Here is a 17,325-nt window from a genome sequence, read left to right as displayed (position 1 = left end):
ACATCAGTACATGTCCCTTCCCTGCATAAAACATTTTAAGAAGATACCATTGTATTTATAATTGAAAGACTAATTCTTTTGCATAGAAACATTGTCTTGAATGATTGGCCCTACATAATCCCCAACCTTAGCAGGAAACTCTCTCCTTTCTACCTACCCAGTCATATAGGACTGAGCTCTTCCATTTTATGGCTGTGTATATACACTCTCCCTTTCATGTAATCTGGATCTTTCCTATATATTCTTCAATTCTAGTAACTCTGAAAGAGGGCTTCACTGAATCTCCAATTAATTATTCCAAAATCCAAAGAACTTTCAGTCCCATGGATTTAGGATAAGGAGTGCTCTACCTGTATCAGATAGTTAAGAAACTCTGAAGACTAATACTAGGTCATATCATTGATTCACTTTAAAAATATTCCTGTTATCTAAAAATTAGACAATTTGATCAGGGTAATAATTGCAGTGAACTGAAATCCATCAAATATTTAAATCCACAAGTTCATGTGATAAGGAAAAAAATAACTAGAGGTTCACAGAAGGGTTTTAAGAGACATAGTTAAACTAAATTGAAGAATGAATAGCAAAGAACCAGTAAGAATGATAAGGGCATGTATCCATGTACAGCTGGAAGAACTCAGTGCTGTGTGAATGGAAGACAGTGGGTAAAACAGCAAGGTTTGTGATGAGGTTGGAAATTATGTAGGGCTATTCAAAATTATATTTTCATTATTGGATTTTGTAATTTTTCAAATTTTGGAATATTTGCATATACTTGATGAGATATCTGAGAGAAGAGAAAAAGTCTACACACAAAAGTCATTTATATTTCACATACAGCTTATACACATAGCTTGAAGGTAACTGTACACTGTATAGTGTACCTGTGTTTTGACAGTGACTCATCACATGAGGTCAGGTGTACTCACTTATGGTATCATGTTGACTCTCAAAAAATTAGGTTTTGTAGCATATTGGATTGGGGATTCTCAGATTGAAAATGTTCAACCTGTATAAGGTGTCTTCTGTGTTTCTTGACCCACATTTGGACTCATGCATTTCTCAAAATGTCTTGACTTTTCTTAGTGGAACCATGACAAAAATCATAATATGGGTGTTGAAGATTTTCATTGCTACAGGGTGATTTACAATCTTCCCAGAACTTTCCACAGGACATATAAGAGAAATATATCTATATTTATATCATACATATTATATTACATATGTTCTCTACTATACATGTTCTCAATTGTGTATATGAAATTTATATATTACATATGTATATAAAATATCTCATTAGTTAATGCTGTTATTCACCACTCAAATTATGAACTAAATAGTTTTTTAGTTAACTTCTATATTTCACCTGTATCTATTTTTTTCCATATCAGAAAACCTGGTTCTCAAAGTCAGGGGAAATGATAAAATTAAAATGAAATTGTTCATTTTGTATCCATGGTACCAACAGAATAGTCTTTAAAAAACAACATTAACATTGTCAATAATATGATTACCAAGAACATTCTGAAGTTTTGTTTAGAAGGTACTATCTCCAACATTTTTCCATTTTTAAGAATTATGTTATATATTATATAGAGAAAGCATATACTTAGAGCATATTCTATTCTTTTCTATCCTCTTTTAATTGCAATTCTAAACGTAACAATATATTTGAGAATCACCATGGGTAGTCATTAAATAAATAAATGAATGCTTTATGTTTAGCAAGAAGTGAGTAAAAGTATGAATTTAGGAATCATCCAGTTCTAGAAGGGAGCCCTGTTTCACTATTTTAAGGGCTCACCACTGAGTCTTGACTGTTCTTGCCTATTTAAATCTCAGCATGAACCCCTTGTACTTCCTGCTGCTGAATTTGATATACCCCTCCCAGTTTCATCTAATGCTCTCAAATTGGCCTGCCATGTTTTTCAGTAATTACCATGAACTATTTTGGTTTTTGCTGAATTGCAGAAACATCATGTGACTGTTATTTTCTGCTTTTTCTCATGTAGACCTTTGAGCATTTGCCCCTGTATAACCAAAAATCGAACAAAGACAAATCCATATATAATTACCAAGTGTGCCATAAAGGAAAATTTAATTTCACTATGAAAGCAAGTACACATGCTTCTTAACTTACAATAGAATCATGTCATGGTAAATCCATCATAAGTTGAGAACATCCTAAGTAAAATGCATCTAATATACTGTATTATCTCTCTACTACTGTAACAAATACCTGAGATAATAAATTTATAAATAAAAAAGGTTTGCTTTGGCATTTCATGATATAACCCATTGACCCTCATGGTTTGGGGGGCTTGTGGTAAGGTAGCACACCATGGCAGAAGTGTGTGGCAGAGCAAAGCTTCTCACCTCATGACCAGAAAGTGAAAGAGAGTGAGGAAGAAGCTTGGATCCCATTCTCCCCTTTGAGGGCACACTTCCAATAACCTATGTCCTCCCATTAGGTTCTCCCTCTTAAAGGTTCTATCAGCTCCTTATAACACCATATTGGAGAATGAGTTTTAATTCATGAGCTTTTAGGGAACATTCCAGATTCAAACTAAGCATCTAACCCATGGACATCATACCTAGACTAGCTTGACTTGAACATGCTCTCAACACTTATATCAGCCTATAGTAAGGCGAAATCATCTAACAAAAGCTATGCTTCATAGCAAAGTGTTAAATATCTCATGTAACTTTATCCCTACGGCACAGGACTATAGAGTATTAGTTGGCTATTTTTGGATTGTGTGGCAGACTGAGAGCTGTAGCTCTCATTACTGCCCAGCACATAAGAAAGGATTACACCACACGTTGCTAGCTGGGGAAAAGGTCAAGATTCAAAATTTGAAGTACAATTTTTACTAAGTGTATATTACTTCTATAGCATGGTAAAGTAAAAAATGATCTTAAGTTGAACCATTATAAGGAGAGGACCATCTCATTCTCAATATTTTTCTTCTTGTGCTCTTTTCCCTGTCTAAAATGTTCTTTCCTTGTGCTCCAACCATTCAAAAGATTAGAACTTTATAGCAGATAGCCAAACCCACTACTCCTTTTTCCCGAGTTCCCAGGCTCATTTATTTCCTGAGAAAGAGTAGGGAGGTGCTTGAGTGAGCATCCAAGATCAGGAAAGGCCCACCATCCCCAGCATTTCTAACATACAATAGAATTATGTCATGATAATGGAAATGGAAAACTAAAATACCGTTATAACTATGTTTCATGAGTCCTAAGAGTTCAACTTCCTATTTATACATGTTAATCCAGGACCTGGAACACCACCCCCAATGTACTCATGTCTTGTCCTACTGGGAATAAACAGTGTGATTTCAACAGTTCTTTACTGGCCAGTGCTTTATGAAGCCATTTGTTTCAGAAAGCTAGACTGTATTGTCTCTGTGTGTCTGCATGCTCAATCCACCCATTATCTTTATTTCTTTTATGTGAATTTATCCTCTACCACTTTATGGGTCCCCATCACCAACATAAAAGTTGAGCTAAATTTCTTTTCAACTAAAACTTTCCCATCAGATATTGCACCTGTTTCTCTTTCTCTCTCTCTCTCTCTCTCTCTCTCTCTCTCTCTCTCTCTCTCTCTCTCTCTCTCCCCTTCCTCTCTGCTTTATTATAGTCAAATATTAAAATGCCAGTGCTCTTTCTATTTTTTCAGCCTCCTTTTGCTTCACCCCTCAACTTCCTACCACCACCTCACTTCTCATTTTCTCAACACCCCAACCATGCGTCTCCTGCCAACACCCCAGTAAAACCAGTCTCTTTCTACCAAATACAAAGGATACTTTTTAGCCCTTTTCTGTATATGATGATGACATTGAATAGAGTTGATCATTCTTACATGTCTTTCTTTTAATTCCCAAAACCATTTTCTCCTAGAGTATCAACGACAGCTCTGGCCATTCTTAGCTTCCTGGTTGACTCTCTTTTTCCTGCTTCCCATTACAAGTTTTTGGTACTGATTAATAATCCTGCAGTCCTCTTCTCAACATGCCTCCCCATACCTGTCTTAGCTACAACTACAGTTAGCTTATAATTGTGAATTTTACCTCCAATTCTAGAGTCCTATTTCCAGTGACCTAAAAAACATCAGACATCTTCCATCTCCGATCCACCTGACACCTGGGGATTTAGCTCAGTGGCAGAGAGCATTTACAAGCACACACAAGGCCCTGAGCTCTGTCCTTGGCCCTGAATTTAAAAAAATGTAAAAAGAAAAAGAAAAAAAAAACAGAGCTCCAATAAGGTAACACCACCTGACACCTTTAACAAACAATACACTCTGCTTCCTCCCTCTCAGTGTATGCATTGAATTCACTTAGTGTGCATTGAGTCTACTATGTCTCAAGCATTTTTCTTGGTACAAAGGAGAACTGAATAGGGAAAGAAATTCCTGTGCTTTTGGTTCGTTCAATCTTGTTAAGGTTGTACACAAATGAGGAATGCACATTGTGGTTTCTTCAGGGTATTCTCTGGGAGCTCATACTGAGTTGCTACACAACAGCACATGTAACACTGTTTTTTTCACCAGGCTCACTTATCCATCTGCATATCTATAGAATCAACTAAAGTAGAATTGTTAGAGACTGTTTTAATCTATTATATTTATTGACGTTCAAGGTTATTTTCCATAAAGGTGGCACCAATTTTAACTATATGAGTAATTTATGAGAACATCTGTTTCCCCACACCTTTGATAATATAGGTCTCAAAGTGGTTTTTCATCTGATTTCACAAATATTTGCATATAAATTAGCTATTGGTCTAATTAAAATTCTTTGGGAGGTAATCTGTTTCCCCCTCTGGCTAATTTTAAGCTCTTCTGCTTATCTTTGATGTTTTATAGATTTCCTATAAAATTTGAAGGTGTGGTTCTCTTTTTATTGGCCTGCTTAATGTTTTATGTATCTGTGGTTGCATGACATTCATTATTTCTGGAAAATTCTCAGTCACTACTTATTTGCATAGTGCCTTTTCCTCTCATTCTCTTGACCTGAAACTCCAATTGAACAGTTAGTGCATGTTCTTTTCTTTTTATCTTTTATGAATAACGTGAATATAAATGCCTTCAACATACTGATTTCAAAACCTTTAGATTTATACCCAGTAGTGACATTGCTGGATCATGTGGTAGCACAGTTTTTAAATTTTTGAATAATGCTTATACTATTTTCATAGAAGTTTTACTAATTTACATTTATAGCAGCAATAATACAAAGTTCCCTTTTCTCCACAGTTTCACCAGCACTACTTACCACTTATCTTTTTCTTAATAATTCTGAAAGGTATGGTGTACAATCTCATTGTGGTTTTGATTGCATTTCCCTAATGATTGATGCTCAATCTGATGATGAGCATTTTTTTTATGTGTACTAGTTGTCCATTTGTATATCTTCTCTTAACAAATGTCTATTTGGGCATTTTGCATTTTTTAATTGGGTTATTTCTTTTCTTGCTTTTGAATTTTTTTTTGATTATTGACACCTTATTAGATGAACAGTTTGCAAATATTTTCTCACATTCCATGCATTGTCACTTCACTGCATTGTTTCCTTTTGCTGTGCAAAAGCTATTTGGTTGGATATAGTTACATTTTGTTTATTTTTGCTTTTGTTGCCAGTACTTTGGGTTCTCATAAAAATAAATAAATAATTGCCTAGGCTATGGTCCTGAGCTTCTCCCCTATGCTTTCTTCCAGGGGTTTTAAGTTTCAGGCCTTATCTTAAATCTTGAATCCATTTTGAATTGATTTTTATATGGTGTGAGATGAGAATTTCATTGAATTATTCTATAGGTTTCCCAGCCCCAATTACTGAGAGATTGGCCCTTTCGCCATTGTGACCATAAATGGGCAAATTTATTACTGGGTTCTCTACTCTGCTCTGTTAGTCTACCTTCTGTATTTATGCCTGTACCATATTGCTTTGATTACTATAGCTTTAAAGCACATTTTGAACTCAGGCAGTGGTAGGCTCCAGTTTCCCTCTTTTGTTCAAGATTACTTATGTGTCCTTACTGTGTGCTTTACAATCTTGTATTTTTCACCTCTTCAATTCCCTGAGCTCCATGCTCTGAATAATTCCTCCAGACTTACTTTCAATCCATTCATCCTTTCTTCATCTTGATTCTGTTAACTGAGTTTTATGCTTCAATGGTCATACTTTTATTGCTAAATGTCCAATTCATCATTGTGATACTGACTCTCAGTTATGTGACCTGTTTCCTTGAGTATTTGGTAAATTTTAGTTGCACACTCATATTTGGTCTCACTTGATCCTGCATACTTAAACTAAGATTGCTTTCATCCAGAAAGACACTCAGGAATTATTGATCTGAACCCATTTGTCTCCAAGGTTTCCACTTGATGAGGAAGACTCCAATTGAGATGATCCCAGCCCTGGTACTGATATTCACCTCCAAGGAAATACTCACTTCTATACTTATTCAATATTCTGGTTTCAGCTCAAAGTTATTTTTCTTTGCTTTTATTTTATTCCTTCTTGAATCTCATCTAGTTTCTACTAATCCATAAGTATATCAGGTAACTTGCGGTAACATTTCAGGTCTATCCCAATAAAGACAAATCTCCAAGGATTATAAGTAGAGAAAGAATCAATGGTGATTAAAGAGAACTGAAGCTCCCTAGGCAAAATGGTGCAGGGAGCATGAGTCTCTGCCCCTGGGATTTTTAACAAAGAAGGAAAATTTTCTACCTGACAACCATGGGTTCATCCAGAAATGAATTATCCATCCCTGTCATAAACAAATGTAGAATTACCTGCCAAAGATTCCAGAGTGTATGTGACTTATGTACACATCTGAATTTTGTTTTTTTGCTTTGTTTTGTTTTGGGGGTGCAAGGGATTGAATTTAGGGGCATTCAACCTCTGAGCCACATCCCCAGCCCTATTTTGTATTTTATTTAGACACAAGTCTCACTGAGTTGCTTAGTACCTCACCATTGCTGAAACTCACTTTGAACTCACGATCTGCCAAAGCCAATGTCTCGGCTTGGCACCAGAATCACGAGCCACCACACACCTTTGTAGGTTCAAACAGCAATTCTTTATTCCCTCTCTCACACCGCCTCCACACAGGTCCAGGGACAATCGCGTTCTGCCATCTCCCGCACAATCCACCTACTACACAAGGCTATCTCCAAATCCCATTTTAATCTTACGAGAACTCAAGGAGAACAAGCAGCAGGAACACCCTAATCCCAGCAATAATCTTCAACTTCCAACTTCCCTAAAACCCATTATCTTAAACTAGCAACGCCTTAAACTCAAGGAGCCGGTTACTTCCTCAAACCTGATCAGCTCTAAACCCGGATCTGCCTTGGTCCTTGAGCAAGGTCACCTTATTAAAGCATGCATGCAATGTCCCATTGAATGTCCTCTAAGCAGCATGGGGTACTCTTGGCAAGGAAATTTCTATGCGTCATTCCTACTTGGTAATGGCCCTCAGCAACGATCCTCCTGCCCCAGCCTTCTGAGCAGCTGGGATTACAGGCAAGTGCCATCATGCCCAGTCCAATGTGTGAATTTTGTGTGGCTCAGAGTCCCTTAGCTAAAAAGCTCATGTGAAAAATAGTTTAGTACCACTGATTTCTATAGACTATGATCTGAGGGTACAAGAAACCATTCCACAGAGAGTAAGTCACAACCTAGTGCATGCAGAGTACCATAGGAGGAAATTATTCTTGGTAAAGAGTAATTTGAGGACAGAACATGAGAGAATCAAATATAGAACAGATATTTCAGATCCCCCCCACCCCCGCCAAAGATATTTCATGCCTGAGACATTAGAAATTAGAGTGAAATTGAAAAGGGACTTTACATTAATTGTGTTTAAATTGTCCAAAGAGAAGTTTATTGATTTCTCTAAAGTTATCCAACTTCCTACTTCAAACCAAGTAATCGCACTAGAGTTCACTTTCATAACCACTAGAAAATGCTATCCTGACTTCCCATATTGTGCCTGAGTGAAGGGGGCTAAAATCTGCCATAGCCCGTCTTGCTCTGATTTCAGAATTTAAAGGTGTCTGTCTTTAGCTGATACTCTTAGGTATCATAATAATATCAAAGCAGCTTGCATCTGTATCATCAACAAGATAGAGAGATGAATTTGAGTTTCTACCAGCCATGGAAAATCCATCTCTTTGAACTCTACCAATTATGTTGAGGATGGCTGTGGAAAAAAGAAAGACACCCTTATCAATTTATAGATAATTTTGTATAAGCAAAACTTCATGACAAGGAGGTGAGATAAGTAGTATTTCTGGCTGGCTGTAGTTTCCTAACTCATACCATATTTGCATTAACATGTTACATAATGCATTTTTGAGACAAGTTCATTGAATTTTGTTGGTTATGCGTTCCACTTACTTTTATTTATGTTTTCTAGATTACTACCCTCTAGATAGAACAGTGTTTTTCCAGAGCTGATAATTAATTTATCTCTATTCATTTAAATGTGACATGTTACCATCCGTACAGTATGAGAGTTTTGAAAAGATTTTTTGAGGCCAACATTATTCTGACACCAAGCAATAAGAAAGCAGTACAAAAAAAAAAAAAAAAACTACAGACTAATACCTCTCATGTTTGTATGTATGTGCATGCTTAACAAAATATTAATAAATTTAATCCAACAGTATACAAAGAAGAAAAATATCTTGCAAGTAAGTGCAGTTAATTCTGGAAATGTAAGGCTGGTTTAACATTCGAAAGTTGATCAATATAATTTACCATATAACCAAACTGCAGGAGAAAAAACACATGATTTTATCAGTAGATACAGAAAAGTCTTTTGAAAAAAATGAAATCTATTGATAGTAAAACTCCTAGCAAACTAGAACTAGATGGGAATTATTTCCTTAACCTGATAAAGAATATCTTAAAAAAAAAAGAAAGAAAGGAAAAAACTACACTATGCTTAACATCATATTTAACGAGGAAAACTTGAGATCTTTTCCCATTAAGATCAAGAATAAGACAAAGGTGCTTGTTCTCAAAACTCCTAATAAACATAGCACAGAAAGTCCCCACTAGCACACCACAGCAAGTAAAAGAAAAAGCCACACATTGGAAACAAATAAATAAAATTGCCCCTATTCTTAGGTGACATGTTATATATTTCAAAACTAAATAATTTCCCAAAAGGAGTTTCTAAAACTAAGATGTAAATTTAGCATATTTATACAGCACATGTCAATATACAAAAACCAACTCAACATATATTTGTACACTGGCAATGAACACTGGAAACAAAAAAATACTTAAAGTGCCATTTACAACAGCTCCAAAAAAAAAAAATACTTAGGTATGAATCTAACAAAAAATATGCAAACTCTATAGGATGAAAAACACCAAACACTGATGAAAAAAATTAAGGAAGAGCTAGATAAACAAATTTAATAAGATGTTAATTCTCCCCAAATTGATCTATAGATTTAATACTTATACCAATCAATACCCCAACTATATTTTTGTAAATACAATCAAGCTGATTCTAAAATATATATAGGAAGGCAAATGACCTAAAAAAATAATTTTAACAAAGAATAATCTAGAGGATTCATAATATCCAATTTCATGACTTATACTAAAGCGATTTTAATCCAAACTATATGTATCAGTGAAATTATAGTCACATAAATTAGTAAGACAAAATGGAGAGCCCAGAAATAGACCTAAAAAAATACTGCAAATTAATTGGAAAATGCTGTGGATAAATTGTAGCCTTTGCAACAAAAGACACTGAAGCAATTGAACATTCATATGAAAAACACATATGTACCTTGACTCATATTTAATCTTATATAAAAATGAATCTTAAATGGTTTGTGGACCTAAATCTGAAATGTGAAATTACAAGTATTCTAAAAAGAAAAAAAATAGAGAAGAATATTTTCATAACTTTGGATTATGCAAAAAATTGAACACTGACAACATGGTACATAAGAGAAAATGATTGCTTGCACTTCATCAAAACTAAATCTTTTTCTCTATAAAAAATGGTTAACGAATGAAAAAGAAATCTATGCAAAATATCTTCAAGTTACAAATTCTATATCTTTAATTTAAAAAGAACTCTCAAAGCTAACAATAATAAAACAAATAATCAGTAAAAGTGAACAAAGGATCTGAACAGATATTTCACAAAGGAAGATATTCAAATTTCAAATAAACACTAGAAAAGATGTTCAATATCTGAAAACCATACTGAGGTACCATTATTTGCTTCTTGAAACAACTAAGAAATAAAAAACAACAAACAAATAAAACCCTTTAGAATAACAAGCGTTGACAAGGATATAAATAACTAGAACCCTCAGACCTTTGCAAAGTAGTGAAGCCATTCTAGAAAACGATTTGGCAGTTTCTTATAAAACTAAACGTACATTTACCATTTGATCTGTAATTGCACTCCTTATTAACCCTAGAAAAATAAAATCTTATATTCACACAAAAACCTGTGCTAAGAGCATATCATATTTAAAATAGCATTGTTCATAGTCACCAGAAATTGGAAACAGCCTGAATGTTTTTCACTGGTGACTGAATTGACAAATTTTAGTACAATACTTCTCAGAGATAAAAACAAATTATAGATACACACTACACATTGAATCAAAAATGCATTCTGTCAAGTGAAAGAAACCAGACTCAAAAGTTTGCAGACCATATGATTTCATGGATATGACATTCCCAAAAATGCAAGGTTGGAAAGATAGAAAACAGATAAGGGGCCCCAGGGGTTACAGCTGGGGGAGGTTAAGACCAAAGGGACATCATGCGGGAATATTTTGGGGTGAAAAATCTGTTCTGTATCTTGATAGTGGTTCCAAGACTCTACATATCAAAACTCACAGAACCATACACACAAAGTTTAGTGAATTTTACTTGATATAAATTTTAAAAGAGTTTTAAATACATGCATACTTACACACAAAAATAATAATAGTAATTTAAAAAAAAAAAACTCTGTCTAACCCTGAAGTGGGAACATGTAACTTTCTGAAAAATAAAGCAAATCTTAAAAACGTGAAGGGAAAGAAGGAAGAGTGCTCAGGCTTGTACTACTCAGAACTCTAAAATGTCCATGTGTGAATAGTCACTGGGTTGCTTGTACACATTACTGTTCAGTTCACTGTGACCTCTAACTAGAGTTTCAAAAGAGCAAAAATGACATAATGAAAACAAAATTCTTTGGCATCCAACTATTTTGTGACCCACAATCACACCTCCATTAGCTGGCTGCACTTAGACTATCTAACCTTAGAGTCTGTCTCTCACAAGACGAATGTATAACAAGGGGACAATAAAGTCTGAGGTTGGCACATGCAGAACCAGAACTTCCCTGACTCATCCCAGAAAGCTAAAAGGTACCTAAGGCCTCTCTTCAATGGTTTCTTCCTGAAGCCTACATTTTCCTGAAATGCCACCAACCGAAAGCATTTTATGCAGAATGTTTAATGGGAAGCTTTTAAAGGGAAAGAAAATTAGGAGCTGAGCTAAAAGAATCTTGCATATACAAAACAACGGATGTAGAAATGTCAACATATTTAATTTTTAAATCACCTAGTGGTTAACTTACAGTAGACGTTTGGCCTCTGCTGCTTTATAGTTTTCTGTTTTTCTCTAGCACCTGTAAACTATAGTCCCTGCAGGTTAAAACCTTCAGTCATACCAAGGAAGACAACTGACGACTGTACTGAAATCATAAGATATAATTATGCCACAAATCTTGAAATCCATGCCCACAAGAGGTAGACTGTCAATCTTTGAGCTGATGCTGTCAATGTTGATTTAAACACACACACACACACACACACACACACACACACACACACACTACAGTTATCCAAATCCATGTCACACCAGCAGCCAAGGAAGATAGCCAAAAGCACATGTGTGGGCTTTGAATACATTGTAAAACAAAAATTAAAAAAAATAAATACACATAAACACCTTCACTCCCTTGTAGTGTCTGGGCTATGATACAAGAGAAGACCTAAAGAATTTCAGACACTCAGGGTTTTCTGCACAACTGATGGAGGCTGAACCCAGTTATACTATGTCTTCTTTGTGTCTAATTGGCTGGGCCTCTGTGAGTGGCACAATACAAATAAGTGTTAGATCTCAAGTTTAAGATACCTATTAATGCATGAAAAAAGCTGATACATATGTTTCTAGATAAAATCAAAGATGATCATAAAGCCACTAAACAAATTATATACTACATGCAAAATTTCATTTCTTGTTATCCAAACTTTTCATTAGAGAATTCTGCCTAATTTCTGGGTTTAATATTCAGATCATGCTGTAAATGTAGTTAATATAACTGTCCTCTCCATTTCAATGGTAAGAACAAATGAAATAATATATGTGGAAATGTTTTTGAAAAGAAAATAGCACTACACAGAGGTAAGATAATATTTTAATAGCCACTGCTGGCGTGCTCTCAAAAATCAGTGATTTTTTTCAGATAGGAAATATAGCAACTAGATTATTTTATATCTGTGATGTGTAAACACTGCTTAAGCCAAATTGAGTTGTAGCATAAGAATGGTGTGGTGGTTCTTCCCAAGTGCTTTGCATGTGTGCTTGCAACAGATAAACACAATAAATTAAATCATCAACATATACTATCCACATAAAATTTTGATTTTTGGAGGCACCATAGAAAGATGTCTTAGGAAACATTTTTAAGATGAACATTTTCAGTCCTTAAATTTTTTTTAAAAAAATCACTTCTGCTGAGAATGACTTTGCTGATTATGGTGGTGTCCTGAAATGTTTAAACAAAGTTTATATACAAATGATGAAAGGGAAAATTCATTAGCAATGGCCAATCCAGTGTTTCCACTGTCTTAATCATCGATGACTTTAGAACGGTCAATAAAATGGATATCAACCATCTAGTATACCTGAACCATTTAAAACAAACAAATGAAATCCTCTGGATTACTTTCAGCTTATGCATTCTGATTAACTTACTCATTACTGAACTTGGCTTAGGAGTCCTGTGAATAGACAATAGATATTTCTATCAAGTTAGACCTTTGGATAACATTTAATACAATTGAGGAATTAGGTTAAATAGCTACAATTATTAGAAACGGAAAGTTAGAAAGGTTTCTAAAGCCCACGTAGTTTAACTACCTTATCATATACTGACTATATCCTAGGAAGTTGGCATAAATTATCTCATTTAATCTTTTTTTTATAAAAAAGAGAGAGGTGAGAGAGAGAGAGAGACAGAGACAGAGAGAGAGAGAGACAGAGAGAATTTTTAATATTTATTTTTTAGTTTTCGGCTGACACAACATCTTTGTATGTGGTGCTGAGGATCGAACCCGGGCCACACGCATGCCAGGCAAGCGCGCTACCACTTGAGCCACATCCCCAGCCCTCATTTAATCTTTATAACAATTCCAAGAAGGAAAATTTGTTAACACATTTATATATAGAGATCCAGAGGCTTAGCATTTAGGTAATTGGCAAAGGTCACACAGTCTATGAGTGACAGATCCGAAATTCCAACACACATGTGTTTGACTCAGAATATTTGCTTTTCTCTCTTTGATAATCTACCACCAGCAGTGGGGAACACATTCCTCTTGGTATAACAAATCTTTGGAGAGCTCTAGCTATAGATCTTTTGATATCAAATAACTAACTAGAAAAATTATAGCATGCCATAAAAATTCAAGGTATCATTTGTTAACAATAATTACATTCTGCTCTTTTCTTGCTGGGGGTGGGGGTTTATCTAAACCTACATTTTCCCTTTGAAGATAATCCTCAAAATTATAATCATTCTACCATACATTACTTACTTGACTTTCATTGAGCATATAGTAATCAAATGCCTTCCCTTTCCTTAAGAAAAAAAAAAAAAACAACAGCCTTAGGACATCTCAAATGTTGCATCATTTCTTGATTGAGATCCCAGTGTCCTGCATAATAAATCCAGATGATTTTAGCCTAAAAAAGTATTCATGCAGATGATATCAACCAATCTCCTAAGTACTAAAAGAACTTTGAGGCAATTCCTACAAACTATCTTATTCTAAATAGAATTATATTCTGATAGATATGCCTGTAGAAATTACCTGTAAAATATACCGCTAAGTAGAAGATGAAATTAAACTACTAAAGGGATAATTTAAGCATATTCATTTTTATATATGATGTTATATGTGATATAATTTAAACTTGCCCCAAAGTTCCATGTAATTATCCAAAAGCATTTTTGATTCATGATAACTGTTGCTTACCTACAGCTTCCATGGGTTCCTACCCAATGGATCCCACCATCATTTCTAATCAGGTGCAAAACAATCACATGTACAGAATTCTCATTTCCAAAGGGGAATGAATTCCGTTGAAGCCATGTCTATACCCAGCCTAGAAAGCATTAGAATTCTAGAACAGTGTTATCAGGCTTCATAAAGATGGAGATGGCATAACTGATGAGTTTCCCTAATCTCTCCAAGACTCTCCCCCTAGATTCCTTTTCTTTGTCCACCTTGGAAACATTCAATTGGATTCCAAGAGTCTTTTCCTCTCCTCAGTTTATTTTCATGTCCCTTACAAGTAAAAGATGACCTCCCTATGGAGGACTTAGCCAGTGTCTTGGCCTACCTTCCAACCCTCAGCACAGGAGGCTCCAAAAGTGTTTATTTCAAGCTCCAGTGCCTCAAACTTGTACTACCAAGACCTTACATACTAACTGGAGACAAATTGATACCTAATTGTTTTATGTACCAAGTTACTCCGAAAGCTTTCTGACACATTTTCAAATAAACAGTAAGTGAGACAAACTCTTTTGCACCTCAAAAGAAAACAATCAAGAATAACAATTACTTGGAAATTCAATTTCTAAAGAAATTTCTTATAAAAGAAAAAAATTTATAATGTAACCTGTTTATTATAATATAATTATAATTAAATAAATAGTATAATTCTTTTTTACATACAATTCAGCCACACCCAGGGATAGGTCCAAAAAATAAAACCCTGATATAAAATAATGACTATATAATCCTGATTTTTTTTCTATTACCCAACACCATAATTTATTCAACATTCAAAAACTAAGTATGCACTATATGCCAAATGCCAAAAATGGGCTTTACTATATTTAATATTTACATAGGGCTATAATTTTGGTTACCTTGATTCACATTTCTAAGAGCACAACAATATTCCTAAAATTATTATTTACATAGAGATATTTAAATAATTTTCAAACAACACTACTTATCAAATAAACTATGAAAACTTAAAAAGGAAAAAAAGCAGGGATTTAGTTTGAGCTATCATATCTTCACTTCCCCCATTGTCAGGATTCTAAGCTATCTCTTCCCCACCACGCAAATAAGACTCACTCAGGAAACAGCTAATATTCTCTCCAAATTACTAATAATATGTGTGAGCCTATACATGAACATCCTGATTACAGGAATAACCACTACATGAAACCAAAGTAAGCATCGTTCAAATCATCAGAATCCAAATGCAATGGAATTTACAGATACATATGTTGATCAATTTTGCATTGCCAGAAGTAATACATCCCACAATAAAAGCCTGATATAACATGCCTATCATATAAAACATTCCCAAATTAACGTGCAATTTATTTCAGTGTTGCAAGGTCATGGAAAAAATTTCAGTAACTAACCCTCTGTTGGAACCACCCAATGAGTTTAATTATAGACTTGTCTATAATGAAGCCTCTACATCAAATTCTTGCTTGGAAATCTACTCAGAATACTCTAGAAAATTTGAAAACAAATAAGATACTTGGTTATTGCAAAGAGACTTACAGTAGAAGCTCCTTTTTGTTCGTGGGTTCATCATTTGGTGATGTTTTCATCAGGAGTCATCATGCTTTTGATCTTTAATGCCGTTCTTCCTCCAAGGTTTCTTGTCCGTAATTTCCAAAACAGAGTCACTTGTACTAACAAGCCATCGTCCCATACTGTTTCCTTTTTTATGTGAATGTTACCCTGTAGATCGATTTCCTGTCCAAAAACACTCAAAATGAACAAGCGCTGCTGTATGCAAGTGAAAATGTGCTACTTAAATCCTCTGTTTTTGCAGTTTGATTCAGGAGGAAATTCCCTGATTAAAATGAGGAATCATGTCCCAGATGTACCAGAGAGCTTAAAAGACAGAAGTTTCTTCCTTATGAATGAACATATCAAAGTTGCCAGCTCATTTATTCTCACTAGTTTTGTGGCTCAAGTACTATTTACACACACAGCATCCATGTGCTGTGTGCATTATGAAGAGCCTCCCAATTGCCACAGTAACAAAATCCCAACTATATTTTCAAATCAGGCTTAGTGTGCTTTGAAGTACATAATGCTTTCCATTCCTGAAAGGACAAAGAGATCTACATTGTCAAAGTTTATTTTTAAGCTCATGTGCTTGCTAAGTGCAGTGGCAAACAGACTTTCTGTGCCTGTAGTACCATTGCTGGAACCTATTAATGCAGACAGATGAATCATTGGCTACATTCCACTTAGGCTTTTATTTTTTTTCCACCTTATCTAAATTGCATTGGTCACAATTTTTAAAATCAGAAATGTTATCGACTTTCTGAACTTGCTTGTTTTCATTTCATCCATACGGAAGCAATGTAAGAAAGGTAAATAAGAGGAAGTCTTTGAGGAGCTTTGGCTGAGATTTTTTAAAAATGGTAATTAAAGGTAGATTTTGCTTCAGGAGGAAGGTTGAGGGACATTTGGGAACAGTAAAAACAACAACAAACTTAAGTGAAGAAGTGAAAGATAAAGATGAAAGGGAGAAAGAGAGGAGAAAAGGTGAGAAAGATAGTAAAAGTCAGCAAAAGAGAGAAAGAGAGAGATTCCATTAGCAATAGTTCTTAACATATTTTCTTATTGTTGGGAAAGAAAATTGCTCTGGTTTGTATAACCCCCTACCAGCCTGCTCAACTCACCAAAATTAGCCCACATGTCATCTAATACCAGACTAAGACTTGTGGAAACACATTATTGCCCTATTAAAGCCCTAACAAAATGCAGCTGAGCAGTGAGCATTAGGTGGTAGGGTGACCCTGAGGTAATACAATCTGTATTATGGAATTTCTAGGCCAAATTTTAGACATCTGGTTTTGATATGGTAATAATGTGATAATATACATTAAATACGAGTGTTCAAGTAACATAATCCTTCCATCTGACTGAAACAATGAATGCTTTTCAAATTGTACAAGAGATAGTTAGATAGGTAGACAAACTCTTAGTTATAGGCACATACA

At 34.8% G+C, this 17,325-nt stretch overlaps 1 protein-coding gene across 2 annotated transcripts in view; it reads right to left on the bottom strand.

The window, feature by feature from the left end:
• Positions 1-16,220, bottom strand: part of Kcnk2 (potassium two pore domain channel subfamily K member 2) — a 191,740-nt gene extending 175,520 nt beyond the window's left edge. For both annotated transcript variants that reach the window (XM_040277180.2, XM_078022807.1), the window contains exon 1: positions 15,866-16,220. In XM_040277180.2, the coding sequence (XP_040133114.1) occupies positions 15,866-15,899 (34 nt within the window). In that variant the 5' untranslated portion in view covers positions 15,900-16,220. The remainder of the gene's footprint in view (positions 1-15,865) is intronic.
• Positions 16,221-17,325: the final 1,105 nt, after the last annotated feature.

The sequence above is a fragment of the Ictidomys tridecemlineatus genome, chromosome 10 (assembly GCF_052094955.1).
Source record: "Ictidomys tridecemlineatus isolate mIctTri1 chromosome 10, mIctTri1.hap1, whole genome shotgun sequence".
Lineage (NCBI taxonomy): Eukaryota > Metazoa > Chordata > Mammalia > Rodentia > Sciuridae > Ictidomys > Ictidomys tridecemlineatus.
Note: the sequence above shows the minus strand (reverse complement) of the source record. Positions and strands in the feature narration are given on the sequence as shown.